At 42.1% G+C, this 21,363-nt stretch overlaps 1 protein-coding gene across 1 annotated transcript in view; it reads left to right on the forward strand.

Moving 5' to 3' along the window:
- The window catches only part of LMX1B (LIM homeobox transcription factor 1 beta), a 206,031-nt gene extending 186,936 nt beyond the window's left edge, over nt 1–19,095 (forward strand). Inside the window, 5 exon segments of the mRNA XM_069241773.1 lie at nt 5,071–5,249; nt 9,265–9,342; nt 15,512–15,578; nt 17,083–17,244; nt 18,786–19,095. Coding sequence (XP_069097874.1) covers nt 5,071–5,249; nt 9,265–9,342; nt 15,512–15,578; nt 17,083–17,244; nt 18,786–18,943 — 644 coding nt within the window. The 3' untranslated portion in view covers nt 18,944–19,095.
- Nucleotides 19,096–21,363: the final 2,268 nt, after the last annotated feature.

Consider the following 21,363-nt stretch of genomic DNA (forward strand, 5'->3'; position numbering starts at 1 on the left):
TGAATAGCGAGCAGATGCTCACATTCGCTGAATATGCTCTTGTGGTAGGATCTTTTCCCAAAATTATACAAGGACGAGTAATCGCGTAATTATCAGTAATTGCATGTCAAAGAGTAACGCGGAATTACTCAGACTACTCTGGAGTAACCGAAATTAGGCCCTGGCCTACTTTTTTATGCAGCTTAGGCAATTACATCAATGTCACAAAATGAGTAATAAACATGTTGCTGCTCAAATCTTTTCCTATCCAGACAATGCAACACTGCAGAGTTCCACACATCTTTGCAGTGCACGAACTGTGGTAAACCTTGGCCTTAGTTTGGCTCTGTTGAGTTGTACTGGTACATGTGAATTCTTCCTATTGCACTGGTCAGTGCAGACATCCATCCAGTGGTAATTTCTATATGGCATTGATCATCGCAGCTGTGTTCGAGCACTGTCAATGCGGCACAGTAAGTTTTTTGTGCGTCTGCTCATGGTACATATACAGTGTATAGTTCGAACCTCTCCATGGGAAGGCTTGATCAGGAAATAGGCCCTGGCACCAAAAATGCAAGCATTCCTTGTTAGTAAACAGACGGATAAAATAGTGGCCCACAGGTGCAAATCTGTGCACTTCTGTGCATTTAGCAAAGCATGGGAGAATACATGCATGTGTGCTTGCGGCAGGCAATGGCTGTGGTAATATCAGGGAAATCAACTGTAAAAAAAAGTCCACAAAACCAGAAAACAGACCCCAAAACAAGCAAATAAACGGGCCATTACAATGGCCTGCGAGGCCAGACCTCTTTGTTAGTGTTAGGTGAAGCACTCTATTAACCTTCTGGTGCAGCCTGTGGTAATAACCTTTGAAAAAGTTGAATTGAGATACAATTATACCAATGACACCTTCTCACTGAGAGTTTTGCACTGGGTGATACAATGTCTTGGTTGTTGTGACTTCAATCCTGGCTCCTTCGGTTGAAGTTGGCTCCTAGTTTAACCTCCCTGGGAGTCAGTGAGTGCTCTTTGCTGTGACTTGAATCCTGGCTCCTTCAGTTTAAATCGGCTCCTAGTTAAACCGCCCTGGGAGCCAGTGAGTGCTCCTTGCTGTGACTTGAATCCTGGCTTCTTCGGTTGAAGTCGGCTCCTAGTTGAACCACTTCAGTTGAAGTCGGCTCCTAGTTGAACCGCCCTGAGTGATAGTGAGTGTTCCTTGCTGTGAATTTAATCCTGGCTCCTTCAGTTGAAGTCAGCTCCTAGTTGAACCTCACCGGGAGTCAGTGAGTGCTCCTTGCTGTGACTTGAATCCTAGCTCCTATGGTTGAAGTCGGCTCCTAGTTGATTGAACCTGACTGGGAGTCAGTGAGCGCTCCTTGCTGTGACTTGAATCCTGGCTCCTTCAGTTGAAGTCAACTCCTAGTTGAACCTCACCGGGAGTCAGTGAGTGCTCCTTGCTGTGACTTGAATCCTAGCTCCTATCGTTGAAGTTGGCTCCTAGTTGATTGAACCTGACTGGGAGTCAGTGAGCGCTCCTTGCTGTGAATTGAATCCTGGCTCCATCGGTTGAAGTCGGCTCCTAGTTTAACCTCCCTGGGAGTCAGTGAGTGCTCTTTGCTGTGACTTGAATCCTGGCTCCTTCGGTTTAAGTCGGCTCCTAGTTAAACCGCCCTGGGAGCCAGTGAGTGCTCCTTGCTGTGACTTGAATCCTGGCTTCTTCGGTTGAAGTCGGCTCCTAGTTGAACCACTTCAGTTGAAGTCGGCTCCTAGTTGAACCGCCCTGAGTGATAGTGAGTGTTCCTTGCTGTGACTTGAATCCCGGCTCCTTCAGTTGAAGTCAGCTCCTAGTTGAACCTCACCTGGAGTCAGTGAGTGCTCCTTGCTGTGACTTGAATCCCGGCTCCTTCGGTTGAAGTCGGCTCCTAGTTGAACCTCTCTGGGAGTCAGTGAGCGTTCCTTGCTGTGACTTGAATCCTGGCTCCTTCGGTTGAAGTTGGCTCCTAGTTGAACCTCACTGGGAGTCAGTGAGCGTTCCTTGCTTTGACTTGAATCCTGGCTCCTTCGGTTGAAGTTGGCTCCTAGTTGAACCTCATTGAGAGTCAGTGAGTGCTCCTTGATGCAACTCGAATCCTGGCTCCTTCGGTTGCTTGAAGTCGGCTCCCAGTTGAACCTCTCTGGGAGCCAGTGAGTGCTCCCCGCAGACAGTGCCCGTCCAGCTCCCACAGCGGTGTGTTACACCAGGGCCATGTGCACATCTGCTGAGAGCTATTGAAACGAACCCAAGAAGGTGGAACCAGCTCACACATCATCAGCGCTCCGCAGAAGTGTTCTGTCGCGCGTCATGTCATGTTATCCTCTGAGTTTGCAGCAACTTCATGCGTGTCGTTAATATTTATTTTCTGTACTTCAAGACGAAATCGGAACAATGGGCATATTTTATTTACTGCATTGAAAATAAGAGCTGCGTGGACCTTAAAATGGGATCTTTTTGTACTATCGAGGAGAGCTGCAATCATAAAATGCCTCGTGCTGCAACATTTCTAAAAATAGAATCAGGACTTTAAATACAAGATGGCCAAATGGAAAGGAATATTTCCAGTTCGCCAAACAAAGCTCATTCGTGGCGCTATGTAGAGGACAGGAGATGGGGCGAGTGCAAGACACAGATTAGGAACTTAATGGTCACAATTTTGAAAAATACATTTACAGAAAGACAGGAAGTGTGCTTGGTTTCTGGACCCAGAGTGATCGGACCGGAAGCAGAGTGGGTCCTGCGACCTTGGCAGGGACATGCCTCGTACCTTCTCTCACAGGTTGGCATCTCCAAAACCTTTCCAGCCTTCTGAGCTGCATAAAGTGGGTCCACATCCGCTGACCAATTATAACGTTTGTTGTGCAAGAGAAAATTAATTTTATGGGATAACTGGTTAAAGTGATGCACACTTGGGGTAATCTAGTGCTATGAAACGCGCTGCCCCTGAAGGGTCAGGCGCCGTGTGGTTGTGCAGTAGATGGCGTCCTGCGTCACGTCGCTCTCTCTAGTACCATAGGACAGGGGCGGAGTGATGCTGGCCTCCCAGCACGAGACATGTTGTCAGGTTCCGCTGATGCACGAGTTTTCTTGTCCTACTGTTTTCAAATGGGAATTCCTGAAATTAAGTGTGGGGTTGTGTTGCTGGGCAGATCAAGAACGGGGGGGGGGGGGGGGGGGGCTGCAGAGGGCTGGGTTTAGAGATATATCACTCTGCTAAACCCCAAGAGGCACGGGATCGTGCAAGGCAGGCAGGGACGGAACTCCCTGGCTCCACGTGCTGGTCTCTCTTAAAGACAAAACTCACATATATCGTCGTCAACTCTGTGATGCTTAACTGTAGCGTCCCCTCCAACAATGACAACAGAATTAATCAAGTGATAGTTAAATGGCACTTATTTTCTGCCAACATGAAACCAACTTTAAGGCACAGAAAACGCGTGCAATGCCTGAAAAAATCCAATTTATAATTTCTTTACAATGTAGAAAATTGTAATATATGAGCATAGACTTTGCATCGGGGATGACACCTTTTGAATTGTTTTGCTAAAAAATAATGAGCATTCAATTGCACGTTCCTCCCTTATTTCTTAAAACGAAGTACACAGACCTGGCAAGAAAGAGAACAGAAAATATGTTGTGGCTTCTGAAATAGCCTTGTGCAACTGTGGAGCATCAAGGCTCACCTTGCAGACTTCAAGCCTGACACGCCGCTGTCTCTAAGAGCAGGCGCTGCGGCTCCCAGTCCGATAACACAGCCCCATTGTCCTTAAGGGCCAGATGTTATGGCTGCACGCGCTACAGTGTGTTTGCAATACAGACCGCCGCCATATTGAATTACGTCTCATGCCACGGGTCCCGCATGTTATATCCAACATGGTCATTTTCACCAAAGCTTGTGACACGTGACCCTTTTGCGAGTAGATCAAGGCACGTTATCCACTGAAATTGATTTGTGCTAGAATTCTTTTCATCTCCTACGAATAAAAATGATTTTATAGTGCCATCAACTTTTGCTTTTTATTCAAACATACCCTTTTTTTTTTTTAGCAAATTACAAACTATAACGTGTTTATTGCTCTTTTTAATAGTGATTTATTTTTGCATTGTAACTTGTCAGATGTCAAGCTTTTTTATTTGAAAACACTTAGAATTTTCTAAAATTGTATTTTTGCAGAGACTAAAATGATACATAGCAATCTACCAATAAAACCTAGCAATGCAGTCTGCGCATAGGATAGGATATGTGTTTCGAGCATGACCATGCACATCCCAGTAGGACCTGTAATTGAAGGTAAAACTAGGCATTCAGCCACCCTCTTCTAAACAAGTAATATGGTTGGCCCAAGAGGGCAGGTAACATTTTTAGGCAAATAAAAAACAAATGACGCCTCAAAAGCTTCTCTATGACAACTAAGGAGGGACTGGGCGTCTAAGAGCGTGTCATGTGCACACACATTGGCAGCAGTAACCCTCCATCTCGAGTTGTTTGCTTTCCTCCTGCGAATCTTTGCCCATTTCCTGACCAGGGACTCCTAGAGACTGGCCTGTTTTGCAAAGGATGACTGTTACTTGTGGAATATGATGCAGCGGTTTATAGTGCATGTTCCTTAAATACAATCTTCATGGCCATGGACTTATTTTGAATCACCTCAATGATATAACCATAGTAAAAATGCTGCATCAGTGTTTAACCATTTTGGAAAGGTGATAATTTATCATTGATCAGCAGTGTGCACTGTGACATCACCACAGACTTTTCATCCTTACTGGGCCTTGACTCTAGGAGTCTGAAACCTTGCCCTAGAGCATAGTACTGCAATATTGCAACGAGTAATTGCTCTTTGTATTTTATAAATCTTTGTATAATGTTAATTTTTTTTTATATAGTATATTTTTTTAATTCCAACTTACTTATACAAAAACACTGCTTTGTAAAAACCATCAATTTAACACCTGCATCTAACTGTCATGCGTATTAGAAATTTACTCTAGGTGAAGTGAAATTGGCATCCAGTAGACAACTTTTTAATGATCTTCTGCTGAAATTGTATCACCAGTTAAGAGCGATGACGAGGATGGCGACATCAAACCGTGCAAAGGACAGCCCACCCCAGGGAAAGGCAGCGACGATGGGAAGGACCCAAGAAGGCCCAAGCGGCCTAGAACAATCCTCACAACACAACAGAGGCGCGCCTTCAAAGCGTCCTTCGAGGTGTCCTCCAAGCCCTGCAGGAAGGTGAGCTACAGCGGGAGAAACTCAAGGCTGATGCGCAGTGGACTATATCCATATAGCACCATCACATTTCTATGGAAATCACATGCATTTTTACAAATCTACAGGAGTCGTTTGCAATATATACTGAAAAATGTAAAATTATCTCACATGTAATCCAATACCAGACACAGGGGGTTATTCTAACTTTGGAGGAGGTGTTAATCCGTCCCAAAAGTGACGGAAAAGTGACGGATTTACCACCAGCCGTATTACGAGTCCATTATATCCTATGGAACTCGTAATACGGCTGGGGGTATATCCGTCACATTACCGTCACTTTTGGGACGGATTAACACTCCTCCAAAGTTAGAATAACCCCCACAGTGTCCTTGTCACTGGGATTATTTTTAAAAATCGAGTTGATTAGTTTTATTTAGTTTATTTGAAATAACCTAGACCTACCCCAAAGGAGCAGCATGGCTGATATTTTTTTTTTAAACTTTGATTTGTATGTAAGTTTTCTAAACTTGTGTCACAACATCAAAGCATAGTTATTTGGTATGAGAAAACCGCAATTCACGTAATAATGGTTTACAATGTTAAATTATGATTTTATTCGCTTCTATAGAGCACTGCATGCTATTGTGAATCCGTTTCAGTGAGCCCCATAAAAAAAGGTTAAATGCTAAAAGAATAGAAAATGGCAGCTTTTAAAGCTTTGTCAATGGATGGAAGATCCGAGGCTCTTTGTACACGTTTCGGAGTAAGAGCACTGTGGCTGTTAGGCCTTCGCCACTGAAGTCTTGTTGAATCAGTGCAAATTGAGTCTGCCTACTGTTTTTGATCACAGAGTGGATTAAAGGGACAAATTTATGAAAAGTGGCACATCGTGTCGTGATGCGCCACTTTTTTTGCGCCCCATTTCGCTCCCCTAACGCCACCATGTGTGCACCGTATTTATCATATGGCGCACCATGGCGCACGTTAGGGAACTAGCGTCAAAAATGTTGATGCTAATCCTGCAAAGTGAAAGGAGGCCCATTGAAAACAATGGGGGCCTCATTTTAACACCTGCCTTAGGCAGGCATTAAAAACGACCCTAGAAATGGTGCAGTGGAATCTTATAGATTCCACTGCACCATTTTTCTGGGCCTCCTAACGCCGGAACAACGTGCGTTGCCTGGTGCAGGCATAATGTGACACAAGGGTTTACAAAGTGGCGCAATGTTGTAATTATGGTGCAGCGTTTTTGCCAACCTAACGCCACATAAGCGTAAAAAAAATTATGCTAATGTTTCGCAAGGAGGCGCTGGTGCCTTTTTAAATCTGGCCTAAGTTATTAGCTATGATCAATGTTGTTTTTTAAATTATAGGACACAGTGTTCTGTGCACTACTTAATTTATAAAAGAATAGACCGAGGCCAGTGAGATTCGGGTAGAGTTGGGCAGGGGTTGTGAAAACCACGGCTGGGTAGTCATGATTCCACCTCATGCCTCTTTCATCCACCATCGGCCACTCCCGGCCCTGTCATCTCACTCTTGCAGGTTCTTTTCCATCTCCGTTTTCTCTATTTGTCACTGTTTTACCGTCTTTGTCTTCCTTCCTTTTTCACCATTTTGTGCTTTTCTATTTCTTGCTCTAGTTGAAAATCTGATAGGCAAAAATAAGAGCCCATCGCCCAAAACCTAGTGCCTGGTGAGCCACACCTGCAGCCACATGCTCAAATTAAGCACCTTTTTTGTGTGAAGAAGAGAATCTGAAATTCAATTCTTTCACCCATAAAGAGCCATGAGAGAAGTCTATGAGGTGGTGTTAAAATGGTGTCATCGCGTAAGCTGTCGGCATCTTCAACATATTCAACTCAAGGCTTGATGCTAAATACTCGGGAGGGATTCAGCGCACCATCATTGCAAGATTTGTCTTTAGCGTGGGTAATAAATTAAGGCCCATATTTATACTCGGTTTGCGCCGAAGTAGCTTCATTTCTTTTACGCTAATTCAGCGCAAACCTAACTCCATATTTATACCGTGTCTAGCGCCAAAGTTATGGAGTTTACGTCATTTTCTATACGTGAAAACCTACCTTGCGTCAATGAGATGCAAGGTAGGCGTTCCCGTCCAGAAAATGGCGTTATGGCCTAAGCGACATATTTATCCCCATGCTAAAATCTAGCACGAGGGGATGGGGCCTTAAATAATGGCGTTAAGCTTGCTTAGCACCATTATTTAACACCTGGGTCAGGGCAGGTGTTAGGGGACCTGTGAGCCTTTTTCCATGGTCAAAGACCGTGGAAAGAGCCCACAGGTGCCCTTCCCTGGCCCCAGGGACACCCACCCCCACCCCAGAGGGACTCCAAGGATGGGGAACCCATCCCAGGTAAGTCCAGATAACTATATATTTTTGTTTTCACCCGCTTGGGGGGCCTGACCTGGGAGCCCCTGCATGGAGCTGGCCCCAGATAGGAGCCATCTCCATGGAGGTTGTGCACCAGGAAATGGCGTTACACTGCTTAGGGGCATTTTTGTTTGTCTTTAAACAGTGTAGCGCCATTATTCGGTGCACAAGCTCCAGTTTCCCCTACATCTCCTCCACCTGCTAAGTGTCCTTTACAAGGACGCTAATAGGGAATTAGGGCCAGCTAGCGCCATTCCATAAATACGGCGCACTGCTGGCATCCAGGAATGGTGCTAGTCGGCACTATACTTTTACATGCAAGTTTTGCATGTAAAAGTATAAATATGGGCAAGATGATGGGCAAAGAATTTACAGTGAATCCTAGATGAAGCAGGGCCATTGCTGCATTCAACCGAGCTACAAATGGTGACGAAGAATAAAAAATGTCTCCCTTGAGGACCGCCAATCAGAGTCAAAGTAAAGGAATGAGTTAGGTGGCACAACAGACTCGTGGCATGGTGGCGCTCGAAGATGGATGTTGATTTGTTAAAGTACCAGGGTAGCTGAGGTGAGATCACACACCCAAGAGCACTAACCCATCTCACCACTCTTACCTGCGAATTGTCTCTTATTTGCTGCTGAGTGAGTGAGAGGAAACTCCAGAAGTTGAATAAAACTCTCGTAAGGCCCATTTACATCGTACACCACTGCTTTGTTCACGCTCCTTGTGGCCAGAGGTGGCAACGACTGTACCAGGCTGGCAAAGGGTGAGCCACAGATAGCAGTCAGTGGCTACCCCTAACTCACCCCAACATTATGAGAGGTAACTCTGCTGCAGCCCTCCTTGTTTCATGCATGCTGATATCCAGGACATCAAGCCAAGTTACACCTATAAACAAGCATTTGCAATGCAAGGGGTCTCGCGTTTGCTCGAGTTATACCTATTAGCGTTGTAAATTCCTAACCGGACTTTTCTTGCCACATAAATTAAAAATGAAAAGTAAAACAGTTGACATAAGAGAGCCAATTCAAAGTGCAACGGCCGCCATGAGCATGAGCGCGAAGGAGAGACACAAACGGAAAAAGAAGTTCGCTTGCAGTCAAACGTATAGGCAAAAGTGCAATTATCCATGTAACAGGGTCGAAGGCCAAGGCAATAACAAAACCGCCCCAAGGAGGGACAAATGTACAGCATTTACCAATGATAACAAAGGATTTTTGAAAGGTAACCTCAGGAACGAGTGAAAGTGATGGACGTGAGGTGGGCGTGGTTAAAAGATTACAGATATATTACAAGTCAGGGAGCTTGCGTGCTCGACTTAAAAAATAGAGTCCCCTCGCCTCACATGCTATTTTGTAATTCATTTAAGGTCAAAAGAAAATCACAGTTTCGTAAAAAGAAACTGAAACAGGACATTTACATCCCATAATACTAATATTCCATCTGCCCATCTTCCTTCAGTTTCTCACATTGTTCTACCAGATCCAACTTTATTTAAAAAAAAATCCATTGAAAACCACGGTTTCCCCTGCAGGCTGCACCAACTCAAATGTATGGAATTAAAATTAAAAAAAAAAGTAAAATTGAAGTGTTTTGTGGCAACTGGAGCTCTCAATCTGTTCTTCTTTTTTTAACACAGGTTAGGGAGACATTAGCAGCAGAAACGGGGCTCAGTGTACGCGTTGTTCAAGTTTGGTTCCAGAACCAGAGAGCGAAGGTAAGCTTGAATCCAGCAACTGTGTTCAATTTTATTTGTCAAATGTACATGCAGTGTCAGAAGCCACCTGTCTCTCTGACAGCACTATAAGAGAGAGGTGTCTGGGACAGAAATCAACATGGAAGGGGACAAATCATGCCATATGTTTCCATGCATGTTGCCATGTGGTACATAGGGTCTTAATAATGTTTAGGGATGTTTGTGAATTTAGTACATCTTCGCCTAAGGAAAAAAAATGCCAGTAAAAAACAATGGTTAAGCGAGAAAATGTCCTTACTAAAACAGGAATTCTAGCATTAACATGGGAACAAATCTTCTTCCTGAAGGATTCTTCACCAGTCTTGTTTAAAACACCACCGAGTATGTAAAGTTCATGAAGTTGCCAAATTTTAGCAAAACTTTGCAAAATATCCTCAAGCAAATTTGCACCTTCGATGTGACCATGGGCCAGATGTATGAAAGCATTGTGCGAATGCCCATTTGCGAATGCAAAATGCCATTTCAGAATGTATGAAATACATTCTGAACGCAATTTTAAGAAATCGCTGAAATAGCGATTCCTTAAAATCGCGACCCTGTTTAGAGAGTCGCAAATTGCGACTCTCTAAATAAGAAAGCGCAAATAAGGATTCCTTATTTGCGATTCCTTAGCACATGTATGAAGCAATTCCTAAATGCGATTTTGGCATTTAGGAACCGCTAATTACCACCAGGTTGAACCTGGTGGTAACCATGTGCAAAATTTAAAAATGCATTTTTAAATTGTACATGTAAAACACACATGCCCTTTTGGCATGTGTGCACCTTACATGTCCTCCCAAAAAATGTTGGGGTGCAGCAGAGGGGGCCAAAATTGCGATTTCTGGTTCTGAAATTGCAATTTAGGAAATGCAAAAAATTCGCAGATATGTATAGGTGCGAATGGGGCCGGTATCGCAATTTGCGATTCGGTAATAGCATTTGCGATTTTTAAGAAATCGCTATTACCGATTCGCAAATGTGATACATGGCACTTTGCGAGTCGGAAATAGTGATTTCTTAAAAAACGCTATTTCCGAATCGCAAAAGGCCTTGATGATACATCTGGCCCCATATTCAGATTCGCAATTTTACAATTTTTATTATTATTCACCTCTCCACTTGGCCGGGAATAAAGTGCCATGCCTACTTTATGCGGATGACACTATCCTGCTGGCCAAAACACCCATGGGAATCCAAAATCTGGTCAACCAGTTTTGTGTATTTTGCAGAGATGACGGGCTGGACATCAATGCTAAGAAAACAAAACTTATGATATACAGTGCCCCGAATAAGAAGCTAAAAGCAAATATAATGATGGATTCAGTCCTCTTGGAGAGGGTAACGGAATACGATTATCTGGGCATTAGACTATCTGATAAGGGTAGCTGGGACGCAGCCATAAGGAAAGGGGCACTTATTATCAGCCAAAGAAGTGGAGTGCTAGAACGGAAGGCCAGTACCGCAATAAGCCCCCCTTTGATCCTTATTTCTGAAATTTATAAAGTCCAAATCTGTGCCGCTGCCCTGTATGGAGCAGAACTCTGGGGTTCATACAGACAACTGGGCACCCTCCAAACCAAAGAAAATAACTTTCTCAGACACATATCTAGACTAGGGAAGGGCACGCCGATGCTCCCCCTAAGATTAGACCTGGGTATAAATAGCATCAAAGATACAGCATGCTTAAGGCCACTTCTATACTGGGTTCGACTATGGAAAACGGAAGAACTCGAACCCTTTAGGATAGCAGTCAAAGATCTAATACCACCCTTCCAAGGATGGGAAAAAGTTCGCTGGTTGAGGGAGATGAAATCAGCCTGGGTCAAGTTGGGCTTCTCCCACTATTGGGAGAATCCTGAGATGATCCCTGCTAACGCCAGATTGCTGATCAAGGAACGATATTGGGGGAAAATCTACGAGGAGTTTTTTCACTCTAATGGGCCAGGTCGGCTGACAGCAGAGTTTCTGCTGGTCAAGCACGAACCCCGGCCCAAACATTTCCTGGATCTCCCCATACCAGCACGTGCCCGAACTTTACTCCTTCAGTTCAGATACGGAACATTAGCAGTCAACAGCTTCACGGCTCGTTGGCCGACCAACAGTCCTATGTCTGATAAATGTATAAACTGCCATTTATGCAAAGAAACTCCTGAGCATGTCCTATTTTTTTGCCCCCTGTATAAATGCCCTAGAGGAAAGTGGATTATCCCCTTGAGTAACGCACTGCTATTACAAAACCGAATCAGTGCCTACAGACTATGTAAATATGATACTTCCATGCTGATAGTAAGCTCTGTTTCTAAGTACCTGTCAGCAGCATGGAGAATCCGCAGTAGGACTATTTTAGACCCTAATCCACTGGCTGGAGAATGGTCTAACAGTTAGTGGACGTGGACTTTTTTTTTTTTTTTCTTTTTTTAGTTAGGGATCTTAAATATAATTACCAGTGATGATTTATTCACGATATTAGATTGTATCGCTGTGTATGTTTTCCAGTGGGTCTTCTCATTTAAATCGGTTTATAGTATCCTAGCACATAGCACTTTGCAAACTGCAAGATCTAATTCCTCCGATCAATTTATTTAAGATATGAGGTTAACTCTAGGGTACCCTTTTCATTGTTTGGTTTTTAACTCTCGTAAGCAGGAACCATTTTATGAAGTTCTATGATCTATTTTTATTGTTTGGTTTTTAACTCTCGCAAGCAGGAACCATTTTATGAAGTTTTATGATCTATTTCCATGTATAAACTTGTTTTAGAATAATTTTTTATAGGTATTATTAGAAATGATTTGGTATACTATTTGTTTTAAATCAACTCATACTATCTTAGCACATAGCACTTTGCAAATGGTAAGATTTAATTCCCTTGATCAGGTTACTTAAGACATGAGGTTACTCTATGGCACCATTTTAATTGTTTGGTTTTTAATCGTTGCAACCACGAAATATTCTACGGAGTACTATGAACCATTTCTCCAGTATAACTTGTTCCAGAATAGTTTTTATAGGTACTATTTGAAAAGATTTGGTATACTATCTGTTTTTCTTTGAAACTGTCCTGGCAAATGGTATTTCATAAGCTAGGAGATATAAATTGATGAGTTTTATTTAACCTCTGGTCCGTTGGACAAGCAGTGTGCCAACTGTTATTGCTTCCTTCTTTTCGTGATGTTTATGATTTTTATATCTCTGTATGTATGGCTCATTTTTTACCTTTTCAATGGTCTAATCTTAGACCGAATAAACTATTGATTGATTGACCTCTCCACTGTTCATGTGCCCCTCCCCATCGCATTCTTATTAAAAAATAAATTAAATGATCTTTTTTGGAGGGCTCACCAACTTCAATTTGTTCCTGACAGCTCTTTTCGTTTTTGGGCACTTTAAAGCACTTTCATCAAATTTACTGCTGATAAATTGGCGACCCTCATCTTGGAACTGCAAATATAAAAATTAAAAAGGACACCACACCATGATTTTTGTGTTCATGTGTGGTGATGTACATGCATCTATCCATTATGTAGTGTCATGACAAATACGTATGCACGTGCGATGATGCGTGCATGCGTATTTGACATCACTCTTCTTTTTTGTTGACAATGCAGTTCATTATCTCCAGTAACCATTTTATTCAGATGAGATCAATTACATTGGCAAAGTCAATAGGTCTGCATTAACAAAGCGAAAAAATAGACTAATTGACTTTGCCAACAATGATCGTGTAAAGGTATGATTTTTAGCGACATTCGTGGAAGAGGTTAAGGATTTGCGACAAAAACTTCTTCACAAAATACTAAACAGAGTAAAATAAATATATATATCTCTAGTTCAAGTTCATTTGAACTGATGCAGAAGAAGCAGAGGGTGTGGTGGTTGTGACAAAATTAGATGCTGTAAAACAAAGGAAAAATGAGCAATTCAAAGCAATTATTTTCTTTGTAATTCATCTCAATAAGTCTTATTTTGACAACCAATAGCAGTCTGTTTGTGTCCTTTTAAAACTTCACAGTCCGCCACTATTTTATAAACTGAAATGAATAAAAAATAAAATAGAGTAATTGTTGGTTTCTTCATAAAATCATTTTTTAAAACTAGTGAAGAAAATCTAGCAAAATAAAACCCCATTTCCAGTTCGTGCATAAACAGATCTAGTAAAAAGGGACAAAAAGCACAATTTAAAAGACTTGTTGCTTTTTCTTTAATTGTCAGAACAGATTTGGTTGTAAAAATAGTTTTAATAGAGCTGTGTTGGCCCTTGCAAATAATCATGAGAACATCTCTTCTAAATAAAGGGTAGAAAATAAACGTTTTACACGATTACCTACCCCCAGACACAAGCCCACCATAGAACAAAGGCATAAGCAGGAGGCGTAGTTATAGTAACTGATAAAAGTCGGCAAGAAAGTTGACATGAAAGATTTTTTGGTCTGGCCTAGAAACAGCTTTCTATGTCTTGTCAACCTCATTTATTCAGAAAAAAACAATATCAACATTACATGCATATAACTATACACAGAGGAGCTATGGGTCATCCTCCCACATCCATTATGACTCCACCCAGTACAATGTACAGAAAGGGGTTAAGGGTCAGCCCGCTTCATCCATTCAGCATTGGCAATCTTGCACTGGGAGTAATGGGGTTTTCCTGATCACATCCCCCTAAAAAAAGAAGTGCCCATTATTTTCAGGGCTAGTGCGTTCCAAAAGAATCTTATTTGCCTGTGACGTGCAGTACAATTAAAAAGGTTGTAGTTGCACCTTGATACATGAAAACAATGAAGAAACACAGTTTCCTTGTAATTGTAAACATGTGGTAGTATCAGGCTCACTCGAGACAGTGGAACAGTTACAGGAAGCACGGTATCAGTGCGAAGAACTGAATACTCAAGTGAGGGCCATTGACTGTGATTATATCATTAGAGAAAACCCTAAACAAGGGTTTATTTACCAAAGGCGGATGCATGAAATTCTTGAAGTGTTTGTTTTTCAAACATGAAATCAGTTTTGCTAGAAATTCGAGTGATCAACAATGTCACCAGTATGCACGAGACCTGCCAAAAACCCGTGTGATTGACGTGAGAAAAACAAACTCATCCGGATTTCCATGCAGACAGCTCTTGCATTGTCCTCTGGGTCTCGTCAGGAGGTTTGTGGTGAAGAGTGGGCAGCAATTCCGTTTATATAGAATTGTTCTTTTGAGAAGAAAAGGTCTGTGGTAAGAAGCAGGCCAGGACCCAAGTGAGGCTGCAAGAATTTAGCTGGCAAAGCTATAGCTTTACGCCAAGACAGCTGGCCCAGTCTTGGATGTTCACGCGTTGAGCTCCAAGCCCTTGTTTGGTATGGCTCTTGAGATGGACCACATTTCATGGTTTAAGGGTTTTCAGGACACTGAGCTACAACTGGCCTGGAACAATTGTGTAACAGGAGTAAAGGCTTGATTGGTGTGGCGTTCAGTACACACTTTAGTGCACTAATGGTTTGTGCCACTTCAGAACGTGTACGTCCACTTGTAGTCTAGGATCCTCATTGGCCAGATTGAAAGCTGTGGTCAATGTTTTTATTTGATTTTGACATTTCTCATTAATGAACCATGGGTTTTTAGACAGAATATCAGAAACAAAATTATCGTGGGATAAAATATGGTGTCAAGAATATCAAGGACACAAATAATGTGAAGGTAGGTTTCTATAGGCAAGCAAAGTTTTACTATATATAATTCCACATAGATGTAGGTTGACAATATATATGTGTTTGAGGTATTAAATCTATATTACCTATTTGCACTTACCTTCTTGATGTTTTGGCTGTCAATAATTTTGACATGATATTCTGTCCACACAATATTTTTCTTTCTGATTTTCTGTCAGTGATCTGAACCATACTGTTTGGCGGCCGGTTTGTTGAACTCCTGTTCAAGTTAGCACTTTCTCTGAGTCAAGGAAAGAAATTAACGCTGTGGGTGTGTCCATATGTCTTAGCCAATCATTGCTGTGGTTATTCACACACTGTTATCAACACATCTTCTTCTTATGTGTTCTACCATTGTTTGAAAGAGCTCCAGCTGTAACACGTACAGTGGTTCTGAAGAGATTGTGTTTAAATTAACTTTGATGAATCTGACAAAAATATTTTCTTTCATAACCAGATGAAGAAATTGGCTCGACGGCACCAACAACAACAAGAACAGCAAAACTCCCAGAGGCTGGGGCAAGGTACGGTACAGAACATTTGAATGCCTAATTTGTAGTCAGGTACCAGTGGTGTACAGTGGATGCCCTTGTTGTGCGCGAGCAGGACCCACATTTACTGCACATCCCCTGTTGAGTTATTAACATCAGAGAGCCAGGAGAGATCCTAGAAAAACAAGTCTTCGCCTTGTGGCTGTAGTTCCATTGGAATTGAGGCAGCTGCCATGTTGCTATCGCAAGATGTAGGTGCAGAATATTGAGTAGGGAGTGTTGAGAGAAAGATATTGAGAGGTAAAGTATGTGTAGATTGTCTACACAGATGTAGAGTTAAGAATAGTAAATCTTTACTTCCCTCTATGCACTTACCTTTTGATATTTTAGTTATAGATTTTTTGGCTGCGATACTAAGATATCGCGATATTCCTTGCTCGATATCCCAGACTACAACTGTACCTCACAACCGTATCTCAAGTGTTTTTATTTGTTTCCAATGATGAAAGTTAATGAAGTAGATGTGTATACAAAGAGAATCAGACACCAGTGATTTTTCAATAAATCATACACAACTAAATATTTCTTTTTTGATTCAAAATGCTTAGTTGTCCATAAAATAGTCACCTGAGATAGCGAGAAATCAAAAATGAAAAGTTTAAAATGGACCAGGCCAAACAAATGTTGGTTGTACTTTCCATTTGCTGTCCGCAGCTCTTTCTCTTTTGATATTTTATAAAGGTGGAAGAATTGGAGAAATGTTGTTCATATTAGTTCTGTGCTGGTGCATGAGCCATTGCCATGATTACAAGGTATTCAAAGCAAAAATGCATTTTTATGTTGGATAACAGCAATTAGCTGAGAACTGAGTTGACATAAAGTTCCAGTCGCATACTGATGGATTTCTACAAGTACAGCTGGCAAAGGTGGCATATTGGCACCCGTCAATATAAGGCAAGATCGACTGGTTTACCATAATGTAGGGTACATTGAGGATGCAAACATTCAAGGAGCAAAGACACATGTTTTAAGTGCTCAAGCTGACCAATAGAGTTGCTACAGATGCTTGTGGTTCCTTGCTCTGCCTGTGGGCCATGTGGTGCTGTAACAGATTTTACGTACAATAGTTAGACGTTTCCATTCGCAGACACATTTAATATGTTACCCATTGAAGTACGTGGACTTTGGCCTGAGCTCCATCTGAGTTGAATGATGCTGTGGCTGTGTTATGAATATCCAATGAAGAATGTCTGTTACACTCACTGGTGAAAAGTCAAACATACTCTTATCATCTCAGTCTGGCAGTGTTTCTTAGATTATTCAAGCTAGATAACTTTCGCTGGGCTGATACGCTACTGTAAGGAATATTCATTCCAGCTGCCGCACAAGCAGGTTTTTCATCCATTGTTTTGGGTTAGGCTGTTAGAGTAATCGCATCAAACGTCACTTTCCATTATGACTCGCTTGACTAGTAAGATGGTAGATTCCACCTTTCTGATGCCATGAATGCTAATGTAGCGTGCTCTTTGTCTTACAGAAGTAATGTCCAATCGAATGGAAGGGATCATGACTTCGTACACGCCCCTTTCCGCACCACAGCAGCAGATTGTAGCTATGGACCAGAACAGTTACAGCACAGATCCATTTCAACAGGGGCTTACCCCTCCTCAAATGCCAGGTGACCACATGAATCCTTATGGTAAGCCCTGCCGCGAACTATCACAGGTTCAGACGCGCCACATCCTTTTGGTATTTAAGATAGCAAGCAACGGTAGACTTCCAGGAACCACAACGCAGGGCCTGATTTAGGTCTTCGCGGGGGGACGGATATTCTATCTGCCTTTTTATGATCTCCATAGAATAGCATGAGATCGTAATAAAGTGGATAGGATATCCGTCACATTTGTGACAGAGTATTCTCCTCCGCCAAGAATTAAATTAGGCCCATAGTCTCACCACTAACATGTTCCCCAACAACCTCTTTGTCGGTATATGTCAGTCTGCAGTAGCCCCTTTAGCAGCAGAAACCTGTACTTGATTCCTTAAGTGATCAGCCGACCTTCAGGTCCGGTCTTCCTCAAGGCCAGTTGAAACTGCAGCCTTGTTGGGCCACCTCAAGGTGACACCCAGCTGCTATAAAGGGCCTAGACAAGGCCTGAAAAAATGTTTGGTGTTTTGAAAAAGACCTGCACCGTTCCTGAGCTACTTTTCCTCTTGTTTGAGCTCCTATAGGTGACTTACACGTAAGAATGGAGTAGATTATGAGTCCTCTCATTCCATTCCATCAAATGTTTTTCTCTTTTACCTTGACTAATCATGAACTTTTTGAGTGTGTTAGCGATTTTATATCACTTGGGGTCAATCCTAATATTAATGATAGTACAAATAATGTATTTTGAATGTATTACTTCATATCACACTTTCACAGTTTCTAAGTGCTATAAACAACAGCACTTGAAACTACTGAATACTGAGCTGCCTCTTTGACAGTCACATCATGTCTTAATAAGTGTCCTTCACATCCATGGAACAAACTACACTTTAATTCACTTTGGCCTACACAAATATTTTATTGTTTTACACATATCTGTCCTTTTTTCTGAATACAGTTCGGTAAATGATAGACTGGCGTGTATTTAGCATGGATCCGCCCAGTTCCATTTTCAACACAAATTGTTTATAAAGCAAACACACCGCAGTCAGACGCGTGATGTTTTAATAGTGGCCGAAGAGGTGTAGTCCCTTTCGTAAGTCTGTACTGAGGAAGGGAAGTAGTCCCTACCCAGACTGCCTCAAAGTGCCGCCGCACACCAGCAATGGCCGACACCCCCTCTTGTCTCCTCCGCCTCCCCAAGATCCCAGTTTTGTAATGTTCTAATACGTAAGAGACGCCTACTAGAATTTTCATCCGAATCCATTTACATTTTATTAACGCATGTTAGTCTGTTTAAGAATCCTGTTATTAATTTATATAATTGACAATATTGCAAAAAAAGGTTGTGCCACATTTTGCCTTAAATTATAAACTGGTGACTAGTGACTCTGCCCTCCATTTCTAAGGCTAGTCCTCTGTTTGTCGTGCAGGTGGACACTGAATAATATACCACTTGTATTTGTAATTGGCCACCTGCTTCTATTCAGACATATTCTAAAAATGCGACCAATGTTATTAAATAAATTTACATTTGACTTCTGCTTAGTTTAAAACAAACTTAACTTTAAAAAATATTTTTTTCGCAGGAAACGACTCAATTTTCCATGACATTGACAGTGATACCTCCTTAACGAGCCTCAGCGACTGTTTCCTTGCCTCGTCTGAAGTCAACTCCATGCAGGCGAGAGTAGGAAATCCTATTGACAGGCTCTATTCCATGCAGAGCTCGTATTTTGCTTCATGAAGGCAATGGGAGAGCCTTCACCCGCTGCGTTGCAGCAAAGACTAGACCATGGACTCTACAGCCATAAGCTGCAACCCGCATCCTTGTTCTTCCTCCAGCGGGACTTCCGCCATGTTGAAAACACTCCAGAAAGTCGATTGGAAGAATGTGAAAGGGACAATGGTGGAACAGGCCTCTTCCAGCAGGACCATGGAGAAGCAAGCAACCTCAAGGCTGCAATGGAAAAAAAAGTGATCCTTTTTTTTTTAAATAAAAAAAAAAGCAGAACTCACCTTGTACAAAAATCAGTATTTGTATATGACTATGCACCATTTAGACCCGTTTCCTTAGGATGTTTAATATTTAAAGAGCCACTGATACTTATATCAGTTGACCAGAAGACTGACATTTTTTGGGGAAGGACGTTTTTGACCCCGCTGCATGATTCATCACACCGTTGTGAAACACTTTCCATTTGAACTGTGAGAAGTTAATGTAAATGTGATGTCCAGCATTCATTTTCTTTATACACTTTTTTCTACCTAAAGATAGTTCAATCCATACTAGACGATAGCCCTTATAATGTATGCTATGTAGGATTCGGTTAACACTACAAACCGTGGAAAAGGCAACGGATTTAGCGGGATGGTCACGCCAGCTCGGAGAAGACCGCATGTTCTGGACTGAAGCGTTTAGATTAGGGGTCTGAAAACACTCCAAAAGGTGCGTCAAAGAAAGAAAAAATCTTTATTTAATGACCTGTAAAAAAAAATAAAACATTTGTTTGCAACTAACTCTAGACTGTAACTGTCGCCCCATGTGGTTTTCATTGCAAGTTGTTTATTTACGTTTCCGGTCCACACAGAAATGTGTTAAGTTACCAAAGGTCGATTTCAAACAATGTCTTACTTTGTTGCAGACCTTTTTTTCACTTCCTTGCGAAAGTAGTTTTGCTAGAATATCTCAAGTAAAAACACTCCCAAAAATATGTTATATTTGTTCACCAAACTGATGTGGTGAGAATCAGAACTGTTTCTTCTGAGAGGCTCTGTCTGCCAATTTCTGAGTAGATGTTATCTTGAAACAGAAAAAACAGGAGGTGTTTTCAGTAGGTGTTTCTCTCATTCAATGACTTTTTCACTTCATAAAGTGAATTTTACAATTTCAAGTTGGTGGTCACAAAAAAAAAAAAGTTATCGCCGAATTTGAATTGTAGTTTAAAAAATCCTTCTAAGTAGGAGTTTTACTTCGTTTTTATATTTAATTTATGGGTGCTCGAGAGTCTGAGGTATGCTAATCTGATGGGAATGACAGCAAAACCACTGCAAGGCAAGACTTGTTCACTTTGTGGCCAAAACCCATAAATAGTGCTGCTGAGGAGAACTCCTCACAACCGTATACATAGTTTAATGATTCTCTAAAGAATTTACAAAACTATGCATTGCCAGGATTAATTCACATATGTTGCATGGATGATCTGTTGTCTGGTGAAAACATTTTCCTCATACACCTGGACTAGGGACAGTTAGCAAATGGGAGACAACAGTGACAAATTATTTGAATAACTGAAGGATATGTGTTTAATTATTATGCGACACACGTGTAAATCAATTTTGCTGATGATGCCTACAGGTAGGCCGCTGTGGTCATAGGGCTCATGAAGCAAGGTATTGATTAGCAGCTATTTCATTTACACCAAAGCACATACTAAAGCCAGTGAAAGAATAAAGTAGACCAAGGTTCCCTCACTTGAAGCTCTGGTTAAACAAGCATTGGCAAAGCCAATTGGTCTCGGCAATCCGAGATGTATTGTTGTTGTCAATGTTATTGTCTTTTTGCCATGTTTAATGGTGTGGCAATTTAGATGTAGTAACTAGAAGGCTTTACCCTGCCCTCCGAGAGGCCTTTAGAGGTACCAGCAGGCGCAGCTTGCGGGAAGGAAAAGGGGCAGGGCGATGCTGCACGTGGCGTAGAGGGTGGGGGGGGGACCCAACAAAAAAACCTAATAATAAAAAAATAAAACTTACCTTTTTTCTGCGCCACGACTGCTCCTTCGTTGTATGCACAGGCTCCAAGCCTGTCCTGCGTCCAATTATAATGCTGCTTTCATACTCTGGCAGCATGAAAGCAGCGGAAGGATTGGACGGAGCACCCAGCCAGGTCGCTCCGAGGCAGAGTGGGAGCCTCTGCCTGCTCTCTCCAATCTGGCACTGTGTTGCCGGGTTGGACAGAGCCTACTGCGCATGAGACAGCCAAACATACGTGTTTGTGCACTCCCCCTCTACCCCTGTCATGCCCATGTCCCCACCCACTTTTATAGTAAAAACATAATAACCAGAGTTTATTATGTTTCACTATAAAAGTTTTGCAGGCGCTGCTGCTGGCGGGGGGACGGGGGTGGCGACACTCCTCCGCCATAGCAGAGGAGCCGCCCCTGGATA

The sequence above is a fragment of the Pleurodeles waltl genome, chromosome 6, assembly GCF_031143425.1.
Source record: "Pleurodeles waltl isolate 20211129_DDA chromosome 6, aPleWal1.hap1.20221129, whole genome shotgun sequence".
NCBI classification, from domain to species: Eukaryota; Metazoa; Chordata; class Amphibia; order Caudata; family Salamandridae; genus Pleurodeles; species Pleurodeles waltl.